Below are 16,915 nucleotides of genomic sequence, written 5' to 3'. Positions count from 1 at the left end.
CAACCGATGTAGATTTAAACGCAAATCTACATCGCTCTATTCTACATCGGTTTTATAACCGATGTAGATTACCTTCCAGAACCGATGTAGAACAGTGCTTTTGTAGTAGTGACCATGTTTTTTTAGGCTATTTTGTTACTTTAATGTCCTTTAGTGCAACCTTTCTAAATTATTTATTTAAAATGTATTGTTGATTTTAATATCGTTATAAGCTCCTGTATATTACATATTTAACTTTTAGTAATATTATAATTAAGTATAATTATTATTGTTCAAAAGAAATATTCATATAAAATTTTATTAGTAAATAAATGATTATATATATTATATGTTTCAGCTGATTTAGAAAATATTTCAAAAATTAGTTGGTATATATATTTTTAATTTATAACAAATTGACCTTCGAAATTTATTGGGAAATTGAAATCTGCAAGAAGTTTATTTGCCAATTTTTAAATTCTCAAGAAGATTACTTGCAAAATGTTTTGCAGATATAAAAAAATGTAGGAAATTTTCTTGTGGATTTTAAAAATTGCAGAAAAAATATTTGAGAATTTTAAAAATTACTTAAAAATTACCTGCAAAATTTTAAAATTGCAGAAACATTACCTGCAGGTTTTTCTGAGGTTTTTTGCACAAGAAAATTTCCTATGAATTTTTCCTTAGGAAATGTCGCATGAAATTTTTTTTTTGGAAAAAAATTTGTAGATAAAAGATATCCACAAAGAAATTACCTGAGAATAAAATTTTATAGAAAAATCCACAAGAAATGCATTTCCTACGAGCTTTTTGACAAAATCTATAAGAAAATCTCCATGTAATAAAGAAAATTATAGAAGTGTCATTATCTTATGTTTAGTTACATGGGAAGAAAATAAAGAGAAAAGAAAGCAGACATAACGATATTCTTTTTTTTTTTTTTTTTTTTTAGTTGAAGAGAAAATAGAAAGAAAAAGATAATTTTATATAGATAAAATTTAATTCTTTTCATTTCTTTTTACTGTTTCTTCAATTTAAATTTGAAGTATTTTCTCTCCTCCCCATTTCTTTTCTTCATTCCACACAGACCAGTAAGTTTGACTAGTTGAAAACGATAGAAAGTAGTTTTTCTGCACTATCCTTATATCCACAAAATTATAGAGTCTCCAGGGGTAAAACATTGGGCGGTTGCTCTCTGCAGTGGCGGTCCAACTAATTAACCTGTGTATAAGAAATGAAGAACAAAGGGAACATGGCACACTGTGCACTTTTATATCTTTGGGCTTAGACTATGTTTTGTGCCAAAAAGATTTGAATCTCTGAAAAGAATTCCACTTTTATTCGGGTCTCACTTTTCCATCAAACTAGTTTGGTTTGCCACATTTTTCCTCCATTCATGAGAGGAGAAAGTGGAGGAAAAGGCTGGCTAATGCGTGACTTTATCTGAGTCAAACCATAAAGTCATAAGCGAAGGTTTAGATAGGTTATTTTCAAAACCACTTTTGTCCTCTATATATGCTCAAAACAGCTACCAAACAAACACACAAGACTTCTTATAATTAAGGGCCTCTAGGAGGGTCATGATCAAGTCAAGCCAAATTACAATCTACGCAGATAATAATTATATTAACTTAATTTCTCTTACTTGGCCAATTTTGTTAAAAGGGGACCCAGAAAAGAAAGATATATAGGATAGGTTTTGAGGTAATAGTACATAGGAGGAATTTTTGCTTTTGTATTTGTTAGATGAAATAATAAAGTGATGAGCTAAAAAAGCAAGGGTTGGGGGCGTGCGGCAAAAATGTTGAAAAGCAAGAAAGGAAGGGCAATATAAAAACAAAAAGAATTATGTAAAAGATGTTTTACACACACATATATCAGACTGTTGAGTAGTGCGAGAATCAAGAAGTATCATCAGACCAGGTATATGGTACTGGACAAACATTCAAAATATGCTTATCTGGGAATCTTTTTCTCTATCTCTGTAAACAATGAATTATTGCTTTCAAGCCTCAGAATGCCGGGAACATTATTGCGTTATGTGTATAGTAACTAACATTTTTGTCCCCATAAGTTTTGCTTTTGCAGCAGGACAACCATTACATTCACAAGGCCAGTATTCTATTTCTAGACTATGTGTCCTCCTCCTCTTAACATTTTTTTTGCACTTATAATATTCTCGCAAACTCTGCCATCCGTCAGTTCTTTTCATGACTTTGTCATTCTTTATTCTCATGGGTGTATATATGTCTCTTCTTCTGCCAAATTCCATCTTTAACTAAACCCTATAAAGCTCATAACCATTTCAATATTCATCCACTTCATATACAGTCACAAACAGCCTTTTACTGTTTTTCAATATAATAATCGCTCAACCCTTAATTAATTAAATATCAAAGAGAAATATTCACTAATAATCACTAATTCAGCTACCACTCAACACAACTATATCCATAGGAATAATACTACAACGACCCAATCATTCTCCACTTTTTCTGAACCCCGTAATATTTTGCAATTAGGCTTGTAATTTCAACAAAATTGATCCCATCCCACATGCATTTAAATCTGATTGGATGTCACACTGTGGAAAGCAAGAACAATGGCAGGTGATGATTTCTCAATTGAAAATCAAATGGGGTATATATCATCACGTGCCATGCTTGATATATATATATATATATATATATATATATATATGTATGTAAACTTGTTTGGCTAAAAGTTTCATCTTTAAATTTGTATTCATGTATGAAATAAGTGTATAAGTCCTTAAATCATATCCAATGCCAATTTCACGTCTAATAAGGTAGAAATCTGAACACTCCTTATTTTGTTTTTGACGTGATTTTTATTAGACTTGAGTTTGTTTAGATGAGATGGAAACAGTCACTAATTTACGCCTATTGAAAGAGTTATTTTTTTTTTTAATAGATGAGAGTATTTTGAGAAATTGATCTCTGACTCTCGGCCGAAAGATACCTTAATTTTAGAAAGAAAAATAAAATGAAATGGGGTCATGTTTCCTTTTCTTCACGAACAAGAGCTGGAGGGCATAAAAAAGTTGGCACCACGGTTTTCGTGATAATTCTTTAACTTTGTTTCCACAATAGAAAAAGGAGAGAGAATAGAGAGCTATCAAGTAGTCTCTTTCTCTTTCTCTTTCTCAGAAGGATGGCACGAACTACCTTGGATTTTTCTTCAACCTTTCAACGCCCTAACCCAACAGCAATCATCATGCCCTCACCCTCCTTGCCCTTCTTCTCTCATAACCATCATCATTACCCCCTCAAGGCTCCCACCCCTTCCTTTATCAGAAACATCATCATCATCATCATCCACCAACCTTTTCCTCATGCTCATCATCATCATCATCACCTTCACCATCACTCTAAACAAGCCCAAGAAGAAGACGACGAACACAACCAAGGAACAAAACTTGCTGCTACTGCTGCTTCGCTCATGCGCATCATTATCACAAAATCCTACTTTCCTACCTAGCTACCATCAGCAACTTATATATATTGAGTAGTGAGAAAAAAGGGTCTAGCTTTTGCTACCACGATCCAACAACTCACTCTCTCGGGGAATCAAGCGACTCGGTCCGATCCATTTTCTGTTTTGGCTATAAGTATATTATTATATCCATGTTACTAAGTAGCTTTTTTTTTCCTCCTTCAATTTTATACCAATTTTTAGTTTGATTCGCAGAAGGATTGTGTTAGTTTGCTTTATCCTCTTCTAAGTGTGCAAGTGTTCTTGCTTATTGTGATCGATAAACTTTGTCTAGATCGAAATTAAAGGCTTGTGTGCCAATACATATGTTTCAACTTTTTTTCTTGCAAAAAATGTTAGTGTAGAAATTAATAAGGAGAACGGGATATATTGTTATTGATGCAAGTAATAATAATGAATGGTTTTCTTACGTACGGGCAATCATAGTTTCTGAGAAGAGTCAAGGAACACTTTGTCACTGTATCCATATTCTTGGTAAAATATTAATGATGCACCTATTTTCTGGGTCTAGCTAGGGTTTCCAGGCAATAATATATCATTTTTAATTTACATTAGTTTGTTTACTTCCTTTTTGTTGTAGATTCTGAGTGATGATGTTTGGCATAGAAAATATATGGACAGACACACAGATGCAAGAGTATGGGTCATAATTCATGGAATTAAGATGAGCTAGAGAGAGTTTTGTAAGTTGTATAATTGAAACTAGTGTTGCTCGATATCAATACCTAATCTAGAGCATAAAGTCTTGACTCTTGACTAGAACTCCTTTTACGTTGAATTTTGCTACATCTTCCACTCCTTGCTTTGAATGTTCTTTGTCCACAACTCCATTCCATATTCATCTATATATAACACAACTTAATCTAACCTTGAATTTTTCCCGGTTTTTGATGTGTTGCACTTCTAGTTCTAGAAATTACATCTTTCTTATGAACAACAACGAACTTAAGGGATTTCTCTTTCTGACATCTACGTTTTTGTAAGTGGAAATTTAAACAATTAATGACTATGCATGCCCGGAAGGATGTAAATTAGTCCTAAGAGTCATTGGTAATGGTTTTCCTCTCATGATTGGTCACCACTCACCCGTGTATATCGTCAAGATAGAAGCATATATGAAATAATTACATATATATATATATATTATGTAGATTTCTCTCATCGTTGATCGTTTACTTCATGGCTCTTAATAGTAATGTACTACTAGACATGAGTATATCAGTGTTAATTAGAAACGCAGCGCTGGTATAGAAGGCTCGAAGCACATTTACTAGCAAAATAAATGGCAATCCTTCAGCAAGATCATTGCTTGTGCTGGGTAAGGGAAAGAAAATTTTTCGTAAGAATCAATTTAATTTTTTTTTTGTTTGAAAATTATCATTATTTACTTGCATTTAATATTTTAACTTCACAAGTCTCATGATTCTGATCAATATATATGTCCACTGTAAAAAAATTGTCAAACTAGTATAACATATTATAGTTTACTAATAATTAATTTAGCTGTCTAATTAATTATTTATTTATTATAATTATTTATTTTACTTTTATTTTTTATTTAATATTTTTAATAATTTATTTTTATAAAATTTTCTATATTTTTATATATTATTTTTATATTTTTAAAATTTTATCTTAATATAACATCTATTATAATTAAATAATTTAATATTAATATTTTGTTATTACGTTTTAATTTTTCTTTGGTGTTAATTTTTTAAATTTGTAGTATAAATTAATTTTTTAATTGTATTATTTATTTATTTTTTTCTTATTTTAATATTTTTATAATATTATTATACTTTTTGTTTTTAATTTTTTTAATTCTCACATATAAATAAAATTTTTTATGAAAATTGACTTTTTGATTATTTTTTTTGAATTAATCTTTTTTATTGATTCATCTTTTACAAATTTTTAATCTAAAATTTATGTTATTTTAAATTTATTTCTTTTAAATTTATTTATTCAAATAATTTAAGGTACCAAAACTCTTCAATTATCATGAATACCATAGCAGTTTCCTTTATATATTCAAAAATCACGTCTAGATTTTTTTTATTATGAAAAAACAGTGACGAAGCTAGGAATTTAAGTCTAATTTGTGACGTGCAAATTAAATAAACTTCATCATGAGAAAATTAACAGACAAAATGATGATCATTTAAAAGTGAAAGGGCCAACAAGTTTGCTTTACGAGCGACTTAACTGATCTGTTATTATCTCTAAATAGTTAAATATATAAAAATATATTTTTTTAACTGTGAAAAGACAATGATTAATATTGTTAATAATTAAAAAATTGGATTTATACCTACTCGGTTTTTTTATATATTTTTTAAATGTGAAAAGACAATGATTAATATTGTTAATAATAATATAAAAAAAAAAGGATTTATACTGACTTGAATTTGAAATCATTAAATAAGTTAAAAAAAAATCAGGCTAATTGATCACACATGTTCATTTATGAAACAAAAAAATTCAAATGTTATTCTTTATAATTAAACAAAGATAGCGTTTCTATTCTAAATATAATATTTTTCAATCTTTGATTAAATTAAAAGTGCGATAAAAGAAAATATATTCAATTTCTATAAAAATTGAGTTGCGACAGGATGAACATCACATATTCTCAATTTGTTGTCTCACTTCCTGTTTTCCTCACGTCAATTAAAAATATGACAGTTTTTCAAAGTTTAATTCCCTCAACGTAACCTCCATCACTCATACTGTCCGATATAGAAGCATCACCCACCTTGTTATGAAATGGATCAAGTCAAGATGGCCAACAACAACACAATAACGAATGTGAAAGCGATAAAGCGATAAAAGACACGAATTTGTTAACCCAGTTCGGATAAAAATCCTATGTCTGGGGGCGATACCAAGCCAGGAGAAATCACTCAAAAGAGGAGGATAAACCGAGGAGTACAACTCACACACACTTGTATGAAACACTCACTATCTCAACTCAACTCCTTTCTTATTTCTCACTTGGAATTTCTGCACACAAAATGAGGTTTGCCTACAATGGTATATATAGCCAAGCCAATGTCCCAAACTTGTTCAACCCCATTGGGATTGCTTTGAGTCTACACTAGGTTTTGGCATCTCCAAACTTGCAAGACTCCCTTGCATGGAGTACACTCCTCAATTTGTTATTGCTTTCTTCCTAAGTCTTCTATTATGCAATCTTCACACCTTAACAATCTCCCACTTGAAGATTGATCAGCTTTTCTCCTCTTCCTTCTTGGTACTACCGGGTCTGTCTGCTTAGTTGTCAAGGCCGGTCGAAGCTGCACACAGCTTCAACTTCTCCAAAGTCACCGCCTTGGTCAGCATGTCTGCAGGGTTCTTGTCCCCCTGGATCTTCTCGAGCTGCAGTGCCTTCTTCTCCAGAAGATGCCTGATGAAATGATACTTGACCTCGATGTGCTTCGTTCGTGAGTGAAACGCGGGGTTCTTTGCAGATGGATCGCACTCTGGCTATCACTATATAGAGCCACATACTCCCGAGGTCTCCCAAGTTCATTCAGGAAATTCTGCAGCCAAACGAGCTCCTTGGCTGCCTCCGTCACTGCCACGTACTCAGCTTCCGTCGTGGACAGTGCAACAATCTTCTGCAACTTTGATATCCAGGATATGGCTGTTCCGCCGTAAGTAAACACGTACCCAGTAGTGCTCCTCCTCTTATCGAGGTCACTTCCTGCAAAATCAGCATCGACAAACCCAGACAGGGTAAGGTTACCCCTGCCAAACATCAATACCCGGTCCTTAGTACCCCTCAGGTACCTAAGGATCCACTTTACTGCCTCCCAGTGCATTACTCCGGGATTGCTCATGAATCGGCTGACAACTCCCACTGCATGTGCTATGTCTGGCCGGGTGCAGACCATAGCGTACATCAAGCTCCCAATGGCCGAAGCATACGGCGTACCCCTCATCCTTTCTCGTTCAGAGTCATCCTTGGGCGAATCTTTGTTGGACAACTTAAACTGGCTTCCCAGTGGCACTCCAACCGGCTTTGCAGCTTCCATCTTGAATCTGCACAACACCTTCTCAATATACTCAGATTGAGAAAGCCATAATTTACCAGTATTCCTGTCCCTCGTGATTTTCATGCCCAATATCTGCCTTGCTTCGCCTAGATCCTTCATGTCAAATCTCCTTGACAACTGATCCTTGAGCCTGTTGATCTCCATGACATTTGATCCTGCTATCAACATGTCATCCACATACAGGAGTAGAATAATGAAAGAGTCACCGAACCTCTTCACATAACAGCAATGATCAGCACTACACCTGGAGTACCCTATCTCCAGCATGAAGTTATCGAACTTCCGGTACCACTGTCGCGGAGCCTGTTTCAATCCATACAAGCTCTTCTTCAGGCGACAGACCTGCTGATCATCTCCCTTGTACCCCTCCGGCTGTACCATGTAGATTTCCTCTTCGAGATCCCCGTGCAGAAAGGCCGTCTTCACATCCATCTGCTGTAACTCCAAGTTCTCCGCCGCTACCATGCTTAACACTAGGCGAATAGTGGTTATCTTAACAACAGGTGTAAAACATCGGTAAAATCAATACCGTATCTCTGCTGGAATCCCTTCACTACAAGTCTGGCCTTGTATCGCTTTTTTCCGTCTGATTCTTCTTTGACTCGATAGACCCATCTGTTCTGAAGAGCCTTCTTTCCTTGTGGGAGTTGACACAATTCCCATGTGTCATTCTTCTTCAACGAGCACATTTCGTCGTCCATCGCAAGCTCCCACTTGCTCTTGTGGTCATCATTGACCGCCTCTGCATAGCATTCGGGTTCCCCACAATCAGTCAAAAGCAAATAGTAGAGAGAGGGTGAATACCGCTCCGGGGCCCTTCTCTTCCTTGTAACTCGGCCCAGTGCCAGGGGTGTCCTGCTTTCTGTTTCCCTTGTCGCCCGGAATTCAAAGGGCGGCAGTGGTTCGGGCTCTGACTCCTCCTCTGTTTGGTCGGTTTCCTCCATCTGAACTCCCACTGAATCATTGTCTGCTGGTCTCGGGATCCTGGTGTTTGATATGTCGAGACCAACCACTTCCTTTTCCATCTTGCCATCGTTCAGGCTCTCCTTCTTGTCCTTGTACATCATGCCTTCATCGAACACCACATTACGACTACGAATTATCTTCCGGTTAAGATCATCCCAGAACTTATACCCAAATTCGTCAGTCCCATATCTAATGAATGTACACTTAATCGACTTAGCATCCAGCTTAGTCCGATCATCGTTCAAAACATAGGCTAAACAACCAAAGGTGCGTAAGAAAGAGAGATCAACTTCCTTACCACTCCAGACTTCCTCTGGAATCCTGTTGTTCAGCGGGACAGAAGGCCCACGATTGATCAAGAAAGCAGCCGTGCTGACTGCTTCTGCCCAGAACATATTGGGCAGTCCGCTCTTCAATCGCATGCATCTCGCACGCTCGTTCAGTGTTCTGTTCATCCTCTCAGCAACGCCATTCTGCTGAGGTGTGCCCGGGATTGTCTTCTGCATCCGGATCCCACGGTCGGCACAATATTCCTTGATGGCTTCACTGTTGTACTCACCACCGTTGTCTGATCTCAGACACTTCACTTGTAGACCAGTTTCATTCTCCACAAGTGCTCTCCATCTCCTGAAGGTATCAAAGGCATCGGATTTTCTTTTCAGGAAGTACACCCATACCTTTCTTGTGCAGTCATCGACGAACGTCATGTAATATGTCGATCCTCCAAGAGATATCACCGGTGCTGGCCCCCATAAGTCAGTGTGTACGAGCTCCAGTTTTTTCATCTTTGGAGTTCTCCCCGTGGTCATAAAGCTCACCCGCTTCTGCTTTCCAAGCACACAATGCTCACATAGACCTACGTCCACCGACTTTAATTCGGGCAACCGTCCGATTGACTTCAGCACGCTCATGCCTTTCTTGCTCATGTGGCCCAAGCGATTGTGCCACAAATCAGCCTGCGAGACTGCTCCTGCAAAGGGGATGTTTGGGTTGGATCCTCCTGCCATGTAGAGCGTTCCTGACTTCAGCCCTCGTGCCAATGTCATAGCTCCTTTGCTGACCTTCCACTTACCGTCTCCGAACATTATGTGGAAGCCGTCACTATCCAGTTGTCCGACTGAAATCAAATTCCTCTCAATCATCAAACTCAATGTTCACAGACGCCAGCTGCGTCGTGAGTTGGTTGAAGTCGTTGAGATGATCGGCCACCGACTTCCTCTCCTCCATCTGCAACTTGAACAGCTTCTTCATCAGCATAACCTTGTTCATTGCTGAGGGTTTCTCGTACATATCGGCAAGTGTCTGCAGGACTTCCTTCGTGCTTTTCGCTCCCTTCACATGGTAGGCGACATTCCGAGAGAGCGATAGAATTATAGCGCTCATCGCCTTCCGATCGAGCACCTTCCATTCTTCATCACTCATCCTCTCGGGCTTCTCTGCAAGTGGTGCGTGCAGGTCCTTCCCATACAGGTAGGCCTCCATCTGCATGCGCCAGAATCCAAAGTCGGAACCATTGAATCGTTCGACTGGAATTTTGCCCTCCATCTTGATACTATGACCTGGCTCTGATACCAGTTGTTATGAAATGGATCAAGTCAAGATGGCCAACAACAACACAATAACGAATGTGAAAGCGATAAAGCGATAAAAGACACGAATTTGTTAACCCAGTTCGGATAAAAATCCTATGTCTGGGGGCGATACCAAGCCAGGAGAAATCACTCAAAAGAGGAGGATAAACCGAGGAGTACAACTCACACACACTTGTATGAAACACTCACTCTCTCAACTCAACTCCTTTCTTATTTCTCACTTGGAATTTCTGCACACAAAATGAGGTTTGCCTACAATGGTATATATAGCCAAGCCAATGTCCCAAACTTGTTCAACCCCATTGGGATTGCTTTGAGTCTACACTAGGTTTTGGCATCTCCAAACTTGCAAGACTCCCTTGCATGGAGTACACTCCTCAATTTGTTATTGCTTTCTTCCTAAGTCTTCTATTATGCAATCTTCACACCTTAACACACCTCTCCTCCTTCACTTCCCAGGTTAACACCTCTTTTATTTTCTTGTATTCCTGCCGCTTTCTTATGTTTTGTTGATCCACAATCTTTTACATAAAACATGAAAAACAAAAACAAAAATATTTATAGAAAGATCTAATATAACCCACAACATTTTAATTGATAATTAAGTGCACCATCAAATTAACTACCATCACTGCAACTACGGATACATGAACACAAAAAATAAAGACACTGTAGTCTCTTGAAGTTAGTGAACTAGGATAAGGTTAATGAGTCCCCAAAAGTAGAACCCCAATTTGGTGGAGCAAAAAAATCCCAAAAATAGAACCCCAAATTGGTAAAATTAAAATTCACACTTGACGTGGCTCCCCTTCCGTCCTCCATGTGGCGCACGATAGCAATAACAGCTCATCCGATTGGTTTTTTCGTTGCAAATCCACCGTTTTGACCCACTTCATCATTCTACGAACGACTTCTTTGGCATTCAGATCCTCAACCTAAAAATAGTTTAATATAGTGTTGTGACTGATGAATCTTCTATATATTCAACAAGTGAAGTATCTCATAAATTAGACTTATGTTATGTGATGAAGGCATCTTGATGACTTTCTCATTTGAATTAGTTTTAGTTATTATATATGTTAGAAAGCAGTGAATGTATATGCATGTTATATCCTCACAGGTGAGAGTGGGAAGAAAAAGGTAGCAGTAGCATATAGGATGGCCCTAGTCTATTCTATTAGATTATATTCTCTAACCTTTCTTCAATTGGCATGTGGTGTGTGTGTGTGTAGCTGGTACTGGTTTTGGTAGCTGTAGTGTCGTACCTTGCATTCCATGGTCCACCCACCATTTCTGCGGATTCAGATCTTGCAGTCTCGAACCTCTCAGGAGGGGGACACCCGGTGTTCTTCTATATGCTCAACGCAACCATATATGAATGTGTGCAAGGACAAGGAAAATTTTAAAATATAATTAATCTATGTTCTATTTATTTATTAGTCCACATAAAGATTTTTTTTTAGCTGTTGGGTATGATTGAAGATTTTTTTTTTTTTTTGATACTTGAATTTGATTAAAGAATGAAAGAAAGAAATTGGAGAAAGGAAATTTTCCCCCTTTTAAAATTAAAGTTATTATAATTATAATAAAAATAAAAATATTAAGGGCAGAAAAAAGGGTTATCCGGGGGGGGAAAGGGGGGAAGAAGAGGTGAAAATGGAAAAGAAGCGGAAGAGGAAGCAGCATGTGGCGCGTGAGACGAAGGCAAAGGCGAAGGCGGTTCGTGTGGGCCCAACCCGAAGCGACAATGTGAAGGATCCATTCCCATCTCACACTCGACCCACCCCACAAGAATGCGAAACCCTACGCGACACTCTCTTAGCCCTTCACGGCATTCCCCCGGACCTCGCCAAGTACCGCAAACTCCAACCAACCAGCGACACGGCCCAACCCGACCCGCCCGAGCCCGTTCTCGACGGTTTGGTCCGAACCGTCCTCTCTCAGAACACCACCGAAGCCAATTCCCAAAAGGCTTTCGCCACCCTCAAATCCTCCTTCCCCACTTGGGGACATGTACGTTACAACACAACTATGTTTCTATTTCTTTTATCTAACATTGGGCTCTTAAACGGTGCCGTTTGCTTTGTGTGTTGAAGGTTCTCGGTGCTGACTCCAAGGACGTGGAGGATGCTATTCGATGTGGGGGTTTAGCCCCGACTAAGGCTTCTTGTATTAAGAACTTGTTGCGTTGTTTGCGCGAGAGAAGAGGCGAGTTGTGTTTGGAGTATCTGCGTGACTTGTCCGTTGATCAAGTTAAGGCTGAGCTCTCTCTTTTCAAAGGAATTGGTCCCAAAACGGTAATCTTCTTTTGCTCCTCTCTCTTATTTTTCATTGGAACAATTCATGAAAATGAAATGAACTTGTTCTGTTCTTTGTGCTGTGTTGCTTACTCTTTGTACCCTTTGCTAGTAATAATTGGACATCTGTATCCTATGTTGTTGTCATTTTGTTAGCGCTTAGGAATTATAATTTCTTATTAACAACAATCTTCCAATGTGGTTGTTTAGCTAATTCCTTTAAATCCTTGTGAAAAATGAGATACATCGCACATATGATTAAGTTTGATAGACATGTGAATTCTGACACATAATGTTGTTTCCCTCCCCTTCAATTTTCTGTACTTTATCTCTTTTCAATTTTAATGATTATCTTAGTACTTTGTTTCCCATTTTGAGGCAACTATTATCCAAGAATTTGTCTACAAAAGAAGTGGCAACTGTGAGAGAATTATAAACATTCATTGTAGTGGTTTCCATTTATCAATGATGATGGTTTTCTATTTCTATTTTTTATTTTTTTTAACTTTGTTAAGAGTCTCTACCTAGTGAAGCTCAACTGTTCAAGTATGTCACAATAAGATTCTTTTGGAGGTGTGCATGCGAGAGTGTGACCTTGTTTTAACAATGGCAATATGTAGGATATGAAATCAAGTGCAGAGATGGAGACATGGACAATATATTAATACAGACAGGGAGGTTTAGTTTACAGAACTAGAAAGGCCAATTGGTCGTAAATGCCTCGTAACGCCCATGAATTCAAGTGCTTTGAGATGCTTATGGCAGTTAGGCTTATTGAGGGGACGACAAGCTTAATTTGGACGCAATGTGATTGCTACTATCAGTCAGGGCTATGGCTTATAGGCTCCAACTCTCGTAAAACATAGTGAATTCCCTATTTCAGTACCTGACTTGGCCAAGGGATTAATCGTTAAAATAATAAGCTTTTCACCATGTTGCGTATTATGTTGAAATATGAAAATTTCCCCCCAGCCCCCATATTAGGACTTTTTTTTAGTCTTTTGTCATGAGAAAGAGTATAATTTTCAAATTGGATTAAGGAAAGACTTTCCCTGTTTTCCATTCTGTTATTGGGATATCATGTTACCAGACATTCACCCTTTAATTGCAAGTTTGTAGGCTGCTTTCTCCTTGCAGGGAATTAAGTGGATCATGTGATTCGTTGGATATTTTTTGTGTTGATCATACATCAATGATGATTGTATTTTATTGCATCGTTAGTAAACATCATGTCAATGTGTAACACTAATACTTAAACTCAATTGAACATAAATTTGTATGTCCTTTCCCCCTTTGTATTGGTTTCTCTAAATTTCGGGTTTGATTATAGGTGGCTTGTGTGTTGATGTTCAATCTTCAGCAAGATGATTTTCCTGTGGACACTCACGTAAGCATGATTTCATCTTTTACTGCATTTGACTCCATTCAGTTATTTATAACACTTACATATTTATGCAGATATTTGAGATTGCAAAAACCATTGGTTGGGTACCAGCTATTGCAGACAGAAACAAGTCGTATCTTCATCTAAACCAAAGGATACCAAATGAACTGAAGTTTGACTTGAATTGCCTTCTGTATACGCATGGGAAGCTTTGCCGCAAATGCTCCGGTAAAAAGGGTAACAATCAAGGAAAGAAATGTAACGATAACCCCTGTCCTTTATTGAATCATGATAAAGAGTCGGTTGAACTTTGAGTTGAGCAAGTAAATTATTTTCAATTATGATTCTCAAACTAAACGAAGTCAACATGGGCACTCTAATCTTGTAACTGTATACAATACTAGTGGTATAGACTTAGGTTGTTATGCACGAGAACAATTTTGAGATTAGATGAAAGAAAGGCCAACAATTTTGAGCTGGTGCATCAAGCACTTGCAGTTGCAGTGTTTGGATTATCTAAAAATTTCCCATCTTTAACTCTGCAAATCTTATGTTCATCTGTCTCTTAATGGACATTAAATATGTAGGGCTTATGTAATGGGCTGCGTATAACTTGGTCGGTTTCTAAACTGGACCAACGTGGACCATTTAATTCATGCCATTGAATATAATATTAATTAGAATAATCTACGCTCCCTCTCCAATGGATGACAACTACATTTTTTTTATTGTTTTAATATAAGTGATCTATAGCGTATATTATTGCTTGTTCGTAAATAAAATTTGAAGCCTTTACTCCTTACTGCCATCCATGACTTATGGTGGTTGAAAAGTGGATAAATTTTAATTATATATTTATATGTAAATATTTTGCCTATTTTTTGAGTTTTTAGCTGACATGAGCCTATAGATTTTATTTTTTCATGCAAGTATTTCAAGCTTGTAATTTTAATTATATATTTCTTTGTGCCCTCACGCCTATAGATGGAGTTTAAATACAATGAAATATCGATTCATTTTATAGAATATATATTGACAATAAATGAAACGTATCACAACACATTATTAATCTATTCTCATACAAAAACGACGACTATTTTTTGGAAGAGTGTTTTTAAGAGTTTTTTTTTATGAAAAGATTTGTAAGAATATTTTTAATTTCTTATTCAATTTTTATATATTATATTTATTTATAAAATAAATCTGTATGTTTTTAAAATAAGTTATTCATATTTAAAAATAATAGTGTCACAATATAAAATATTTATCATAAATATAAAATAATATGTTTTATGTTTACAAATATTTATTTATATAAATTTTAAATATAATATTTATATGTATATATAATTTATTATAAAATTTAGTTATATATAATAAAAATTGTCTGTGTATACGGACTAAATTATTAGTATAATAAATGCATAATGTATTAAAAGAAATAAATATAAAGAATTAAAATATTAAATTAATAACAACCAAAATTGAAATAAAACCTTGTTTTTTCTTTTGAGTGTTTGTTCTTCTCGAGTAATGTCTGTCTCTCTCCACCGAAGAGATACTTCTGTATCTTCAAAATCACTTGTTGACAAAAATAACTGGCTTTTAGTAATAACCCTGTTTAATTAACATAGGTAGAATCCGTAGGATTGTAATAAGACAAGTTGAAACAGCACATGACATAGTATATGTATTGGCTTCTGTTAGTGTTGGAAAAGATGTCTGGAGCATGGATAACTGAAAACTCGAGTACCACACGGCATGGTCTTGCCCATGTCCATGCTTAATTAAGTTGCTTTCATTGAAATATGTCTTATAAAGTGAATGGTTATGTGTTACGTTATGGACCTGTTAGTCCGGTTTGCTGTGTTTATTCAGCTTTCTCAGATGGAGGTACTTTTTCTAATACTATTCATGAAGAAATAAAGATGGTGCGACTGCGACAGCGTTGTAATATCATCCCGTATATTTGTAAGTTGTAAAATTTTACAGCCGGTCAATGATTCTAAGAGATGCAGTACAAAATCGTTTTAAAAAAAAAACTCAACATTTACAATTTTTTAAAAGCTTTTTGATGAGTGGGAAGGCATGAGAGAGTAAATTATGCAGGGAGCATCTTAGAACGTGAAGGAACTACTGCAACAAGGTCAAAATCGGTTAAAACTTGTCAGAATGATGTAACAAATCAAGTTTTAACTGCTACATTTTTTTTAAAATTCAGATTTTAATAAAAATAAAAATAAGTATTTAATAAAAATTATAAATAGGAATAAATCATTTATGTAATTTAAATTTTTTATATATTAAATTTTTATAATTTTAAATATATTAATTTAACACTTTTAACTTTAAAATATAATTTTGTTATTAGCAATAGTCATTGTTATATTTTATTAAAATTAAAATTTAAATATTATAATATATTTAGGTTAGACTTTTATGTATATATTAATATATTTTTGTTTGTGAATGGTATAAATTAAAATAAGTTCAATACTACTGAATGTTAAATATACTAAGAATTTATAAATAATTTTATTCTAATTTTTAGTATTGTAAAATTATGATTATATATTTAATAATATTTTATAATAATAATAATAATATTAATTATTATTATTATTATTTTATTAATATTAATTTAATCACAATTGATTTAGTTTAATTTTCAATCCGATTTTAAAAATATAGTCTCTCATTAAATATTTAGACTCTTTTGGTGAAGCAGGAGATGAGAGGAAGGGGGAGAGAAGTTTGTGGAAGTGTGACGAAGGGATAATGAGTTTTAAAGGCTATGGACCAGTGTCACTTCCTATATTTCATTATGCATCCAACATACTTTATTATGTTCAATGCATAATGGCTGTTTGGTTGTGTGTAGGTGGAATACATTTAGCAAATAAAAATAAAAATCACATTGTTTATGTGTAACATCTCAGTTTTCAACATGATTATTACTATTATTATTATTATTGTCATTATTACTATGTGGTATTTGGTCATAATTTGGTGGTTATATTTTACTTCAATTATAGATAATTCACACTCCATTTATGCTTAGAAAGATATGTGTGTTGTTAGATCTAATTAGATAGTTGTGAAATTTTTTTTTTAGAATCA

General features: G+C 35.3%; 1 protein-coding gene and 1 long non-coding RNA gene across 2 annotated transcripts; both read left to right on the top strand.

Moving 5' to 3' along the window:
- The first annotated feature begins 3,469 nt into the window (after positions 1-3,469).
- LOC145958394 (uncharacterized) lies at positions 3,470-4,251 on the top strand. The gene is made up of 2 exons (XR_014434151.1): positions 3,470-3,610; positions 4,076-4,251. It is a non-coding gene; the product is annotated as an uncharacterized LOC145958394 (long non-coding RNA).
- A 6,793-nt stretch (positions 4,252-11,044) lies between these two features.
- Positions 11,045-14,318, top strand: LOC109792688 (DNA glycosylase superfamily protein). Its single transcript, XM_020352122.3, has 4 exons — positions 11,045-12,127; positions 12,211-12,411; positions 13,742-13,798; positions 13,870-14,318. Exons 1-4 carry the CDS (start codon positions 11,771-11,773, stop codon positions 14,107-14,109), a joined length of 855 nt encoding a protein of 284 aa, XP_020207711.1. The 5' UTR covers positions 11,045-11,770; the 3' UTR covers positions 14,110-14,318.
- Positions 14,319-16,915: the final 2,597 nt, after the last annotated feature.

The sequence above is a fragment of the Cajanus cajan genome, chromosome 5 (assembly GCF_000230855.2).
Source record: "Cajanus cajan strain Asha chromosome 5, NIPB_CcT2T_4, whole genome shotgun sequence".
Classification (NCBI taxonomy): Eukaryota; Viridiplantae; Streptophyta; class Magnoliopsida; order Fabales; family Fabaceae; genus Cajanus; species Cajanus cajan.
This window is presented reverse-complemented; position numbering and strand designations above follow the sequence as displayed.

Bases quoted from the DNA above. Each gene is read 5' to 3' on its own strand.
- LOC109792688 (XM_020352122.3), top strand. From the start codon at position 11,771: ATGGAAAAGAAGCGGAAGAGGAAGCAGCATGTGGCGCGTGAGACGAAG. The intron at 12,128-12,210 runs GTACGTTACAAC...TGTGTGTTGAAG, and splicing joins CCTTCCCCACTTGGGGACAT to GTTCTCGGTGCTGACTCCAA. The intron at 12,412-13,741 runs GTAATCTTCTTT...GTTTGATTATAG, and splicing joins AAGGAATTGGTCCCAAAACG to GTGGCTTGTGTGTTGATGTT.